At 41.3% G+C, this 6,184-nt stretch overlaps 1 protein-coding gene across 1 annotated transcript in view; it reads right to left on the reverse strand.

The window, feature by feature from the left end:
• Positions 1–6,184, reverse strand: part of spra (sepiapterin reductase a) — an 18,717-nt gene that overhangs the window by 1,994 nt on the left and 10,539 nt on the right. The window contains exon 2 of the mRNA XM_016559198.1: positions 1,410–1,700. Within this exon, the coding sequence (XP_016414684.1) occupies positions 1,410–1,700 (291 nt within the window). The remainder of the gene's footprint in view (positions 1–1,409; positions 1,701–6,184) is intronic.

Below are 6,184 nucleotides of genomic sequence, written 5' to 3' on the forward strand. Positions count from 1 at the left end.
AATTACTGTATTTGCATTACTGTAAGGGTAGGTTTAGGGTTGTGGTAGGTGTAGACGTTAATAAACCATAATTTTACAGGTAGCATTTTTAGTTGTCGAATTGTACTACCCACTGTTTTAATGGGAGGTAGCAAAATCTGACAGGGTAGCACAAATCGACAGAACACCGGCTCAACATCGTGATGTCTATCAGCCATCGGCGATGGAGGATGGCATCATCTATCGGCCCAACCCTAACAGTCACACTACATTTCACAATCATTTTCTGGCACAGTGCATGCATTTTTGCTCTGGAGAACAAAATGGCCAGAAAATCTAAAAATATGGTTTCCCATTTTGTAGCGAGTATAACTTTTTAAAGATTTAGAGTCAAATAAAAATATTTGTATGATATTGGGAAATTGCTTAAGCTTTGTTTTATAAATACATGAAAAATGCAAATACATTATTGTGTATTTTATGTTTATGGCCAAATGATTAACATGCACAACAAAAGCATTCTTGCTTGTATCACATTTTTAGTGTTCTGACATCAGTGAATCAATCACTTCATATCAGTACAAATGTATGGTAGGCAATTTCTGCCACAGAATAAATTTTTTTTTTTTAAAACCTGCACATTTTTTCTTACAATTGCAAGTTTACATTTTGCAATTCTGACTTTTTTTTCTTGCAATTCTGAGTTCATATAAACAGAATTTTGTTCTGCTATGGAACAAAAAATAAGGATAATTTCAAGTTTATTTCTCACAATTCGGACTTAATTCCTCAAAATTGCGAGATTACATCTCACAATTCAGACTTTATACAGACTTTTTAAAGAGTTTATATCTTGCATTTCTGTTTTTTTTTTATTTTCTCAGAAATATACACAAAAAAGTCTGTGAGACAAACCCAGAATTATGAAAGAAAAAGACTTTCAATAAATTCATTTATGGAAAACAAGCTTCCATAAATTCAGTGTCAGTAACTTATCCCTGTCTGGTAGGGTGACCATACGGGCCATTACGGGACGCACCCTTGCCAGCATTTCTATATTGCCTAAAATATCCAGATTTTGGCTTTTTGCACTGCAGATTGATCGTTGTATGACATTATTTCACGAGTGCAATAGAGCAGAGCAGACAGCTCCTTATGCTTTCAAATCGCTCTCGCGGTACTTTGGTGTCATACAATGATCGGTGCGCAGCTTCAAGTCGAACAAACGAACAAACACGTGCGCGTATTTGCATCGCTTTGATTGTTCTCACCTTTTTCATACGCAACGCGCCACAATTGGTCGATTATGCACAATACCTGCATGTTATTGGTCAAACTACTTTGGATGTTTTAGGCAATATAAAAATCCTGGCCAGGACGTGTCCCGTATAAATGGCACATATGGCCACCCTACTGTCTGGTCATCATACCTGGCGCATAGTTCAGGACTCTGAGATCCGGTTCTTCCTCTGCCAGCACGCGGAACATCATGTCCCGGGCCGCTTTCCCGCTGCAGTACAGAACCCAGGATGGGAAGGGCTGGAGCGCGCACAGCGAGCTGACATTGACGATGACGCGCGTCAGGCCAGTGCGCTGTGGGAACATGCGCAGAACTCCCGCGGTCAGACAGAGCGCAGAGCTCACATTCAGCGACAGGTACGAGTTCACCTCATCCACATCCGTGAAATCATGACAGTACCGCGACACATCCCCGAGAGAAGCTGCGTTCACAGGACACAAGACACACTCACCTCATATTACAGCATGATAAAGTGACTGTTCACCCAAAAATGAACATTTGCTGTTAATTTACTCACCCTAAGATCATCCAAGATGTAGATGACTTTTTTTCTTCAGTAGAACAGTAAAGAAAATGTTTAGCTGAAGTTGTGGTCCTTGGTGATTCATAAAATGCAAGTCAATAGCTACTGGCCCTTTAAGCATATCAGGCAACACAAAATTAATACCCGTGGCTTCTGACAATATACTGAGGTATGTGCAAGAAACTGAATATTATTTACAACATTATTACCTGTAATACAGAGCCTCAGGCAAACAGTACAGAGTGATGTACGGTTCACGAACAAATTATTATTTTGAATCGGGTCATTTCTGTGAACTAGTTGAACCAGTTCACCAAATCGGACTTACTCAATCAAAATTTTCAGATGTGCCTGACAGTCACTCTGACTGGAAATGAGCCAAAATACTGGAGTATGTGATCCTATGATGAATGAACAGTTGGAATTTCTCCAACAGTCACTGAGGAAACTGTTTAACTCGGACTTGCACTCTCAGACACCTGCGCTTCCGCAAGTGACATCACTTACAATCTTTTTTTTTAATGTATTTTGTTTTAAATTGAATCACTCAACATTTTACAACAGTAGCCAATTGGTGAAGACAAGAAATAAGCTATAAAATTACAATGTCACTTGCAATCGCCACCTGCACTCTCCGCTACCTGCGACATCACTTGCAATCAACACAAACCGTGTGCGTTGCCAATGGAGACGAGACGCTGTGTTGGTTAAACGATTAAAACTAATTTAGTACTATAATGTGCAGAGTCCTGCAAGTCACCTATAGGTGATAAAGACCCGCAAATCTGTGGCCACAGAACAACAAAATATGAACGCAATCAGCAGGGGCGCCGCTAGCAATTTTGGGCCCTATGAAAGAATATGAGGTTGGGCCCCCTATACCGCACCAAACATACACTATATTGACCAAACAAAGTATTGGGAAAACTCAATAAAACCTCATCGCCAAACACCAATGACTTGTACATATGCATACAATCATTTTAGACACTTCCAAAACTGTGGCAACAAAGATGGAAATACAATTTTTAAATACATGAATTATGTTTCCATCTTTGATGCCACAGTTTTGGAAGTGCCTTTTTCTGTTCTAAAGAAGGGGGTGTCGCAATAAATTTGTCCATATGTATGTACAAGTCATTGGTGTTTGGTGATAAGTTTTTGGCTCATGGTCTGCATTTAAAGTCACACCAGAGGTGTTCAGCTGAGATTAGGACTTTGCTTTCTGCAGACCAGTCAAGTTCCACCTACAATCCCTGTCGGTACGAGACTTGAACCCGCAACCTTGGGTTACGAGTCTGACTCTCTAACCATTAGGCCACGACTTCCCCTAGCATTATATGCTTAAACATTAAGATTTGTACTCATTGAAATTACTAAAGTAGTCAAACCTGTTCATTAGAAGGGGGTGTCCCAATACTTTTGGCAATAGTGTGCAAGCCAGCCTAACTATTCAAAATCTTTGTCTGCAATTTAATAATATTGACCTATTACTTTTGCTATTGCTTTTGACCATTAGGTATCAGTAACATAATTCATTCAGAACCTTTAATCAGTTATATTAATAGAAATGCTTCACTGGGGCAAAAAAAAAAATCCTAAAATAATAAATAGGATACCTCATAACATCAGCATTTCCAGCAGTAGGCTATCCAACATTTCTCAATCATGATCTTACTCAGCTACATTGGGGCAAATAAGTATTTGATACACTGCCGATTTTTCAAGTTTTCCCACTTACAAAGAATAGAGAGATCTGTAATTTTCATCGTAGGTACACCTCAACTGTGAGAGACAGAATCTAAAAAATTTTTAGATGATTTTTAAATAATTAATTTCCATTTTATTGCATGAAATAAGTATTTGATACAATAGAAAAATAGAACTTAATATTTGGTACAGAAACCTTTGTTTACAATTACAGAGGTCAGACGTTTCCTGTAGTTGAAAACCTGATGCTTCTTACACCAAGAGATTTCAGGAGCCGTTGGATGGAGGTTCCAGTGAAGCCTCGACAGCCAACTTCCACTGGATAGGTGACAGCCCTCCACCCTGCCTCTGTGCATGAGCTGTTAGGTCTGCATACTTCTTCTTCCTCTCAAAGGCAGACTCCAGGCCGTCCTCCCATGGCACAGTCAGTTGAAAGACTGTTTTTGTGATAGTAGACCAGAGCACAATGTCTGGTCGGAGGGAGGTTATGGTGATCTGCTGTGGGAACTTCAGCTGGTGATCAATATCAGTTCTCAGCTCCCAGTTGCCTCCGGGTCACAGCAGGGACCACTCCTTTGTGGTACTGCTTAGTGCCTCACCCCCTTGCCTCACAAACTGAATCAGTTCATGCAATGTTACTGGCCTGGCCCTGTTGGCTTCCAGTCTACGTGCCTCGATGACTTCAGCTAGTTTCCGCAGGACCTGGTCGTGACGCCATCCAAAACGTCCTTGGGTCAGTGCCGTTTTGCAGCTAGACAGAATATGCTGTAAACTGGGATTCTGCTGGCCGCAAAACTGGCAGATCTCCTCTGTGCCATACCAGAGGTCCAGATTCTGGGGGCTTGGGAGGGTATCATACGTGGCCCTGATTAGGAAGCTCAGCCTTGCCTGAGGCATCCTCCACAAATCGGCCTACGTCACGACTCTGTCGATGGCAGCCTCCCAGGTTGTCCATCTCCCTTGCTGACATTGGCTCACGGCTTTGATCTTGTAGCCCTCCTCTTCCTCCCTCACGACTTCGGAGATAACCAGTTCTTTCCTCACTGCCTTTGAGGCTTTGGACCACATCTTAGACGATGTTACCCAACCAAAGCCTGTTCTGCCATTTTGCACCAATCCAACAAATTCCTGGTGTTTCAGGTGGGTTATGGCCTGGTGTACTGACTGTAATGCTTTCCATTTCCTTCCAGTCTGCACTTGGGTAGTGCTGGGCGGTATACCGGTTCATACCGAATACCGGTGTTTATTTTTGTTATGATATGAATTTTTAAAATACTGCAATACTAAATACTAAATCAGTATGTCGCTTATACAACGTTCGGAACGCGACACTGTTTGAAAGGGGTCCCTTTTCACTGTTGCACTGTGGTGAGGGAACAGCTGTATGTGTTACTAAGCGTGAAAGTTCCGAAACTGAAGCTGTAGAACTAATAGAACGTGATGACACAGAAGAACTCATCCACAATATCCACATTGACCGCCACAAATATCCACCGCCCCCTGCCATCAGCTCCCGCGTCTCACACACACGAGCGTGACTTTAGCACTAGATTTAGCAACTTTCAGACCCTTTTAGCGGCTTTTTTCCATAGAATATTCATACTGACAAACCTAGCGACTTTTTTTGTATAAACCTTAGCTATGGTTCAGTTGGAAGATTTCGCCAGTGCTGTCCCGCGAACGCGAGGTCTGACTTTCCCGGAGAAGTGTCACCTCTCTCGGTGTCTGTTCTGTGCAGTGAGCGGCAGAGAAGCAGCGCATTCAGTTGGCCGCACCGCAGCCGATTTGTCAATAAATGAGTACAAAACAGCGTTTCCTAGCACCTGTCGCTTACTGATTGTTTGGAATTATAAATATGAGTGTAGTTCGTCTGTTAATATCACATGCACTTTTTTGTTTGTTGTTTTTTTTAGTTTGTTGTTGTTTTTAGTTGTGCGCTGCATGAGACAAAAAAATTATATAGCCAAAACAACCGCATAGCCGCTCTTTAGTGTAGATGCATGTTGATTTTATCAGACGATGCCGTGATTATAAATGAGAGTGACTCCTGGTTAACATGTATTAAAAGGGGTTGTGTTTAGTCACTATTTAGTGTGGTATTTTTTGACAATATTCACTCATCATGACAGTAAAATAGGGCATTCTAAGTCAATATACTGCAGTATTTCCTCTCTCAATCAGTAGAAAATATGGTTAACACCCGGTCATGCATGAAAAAAAAATACCGTCATGTACCGTGAAACCGGTATAATTTTGAGAAATAACGTGATATAAATTTTTGGTCATACCGCCCAGCACCACACTTGGGCCTTGCTGTTTTGCACTGCTGGATCTGATGAGTCTTTCAGCTCGAATACTAGCCTTACTTTCTTCAGCTTATAGCCTAAGCTGATGGATTTCAATGGGAGCCTCAATAATTTCAGGATTAGAATGAGAGCTTGTACTCAGGTCAGGACAGGACTTGGTTTGGCTTTCCAGACAGCAGAAGTATTCAACTGTACTCAAGTCCTAGGCCACCCTGAAAATTGGTATTAAAGGGGTCATATGATGCGATTTCATTTTTTCCTTTCTCTTTAGAGTGTTACAAGCTCTTGGTGCATAAAGAAGATCTGTAAAGTTGCAAAGACTAAAGACTCAAATCCAAAGAGATATTCTTTATAAAAGTTAAGAGT

The sequence above is a fragment of the Sinocyclocheilus rhinocerous genome, unplaced genomic scaffold (assembly GCF_001515625.1).
Source record: "Sinocyclocheilus rhinocerous isolate Xijiao unplaced genomic scaffold, SAMN03320098_v1.1 scaffold2447, whole genome shotgun sequence".
In the NCBI taxonomy this organism is placed as follows: Eukaryota; Metazoa; Chordata; class Actinopteri; order Cypriniformes; family Cyprinidae; genus Sinocyclocheilus; species Sinocyclocheilus rhinocerous.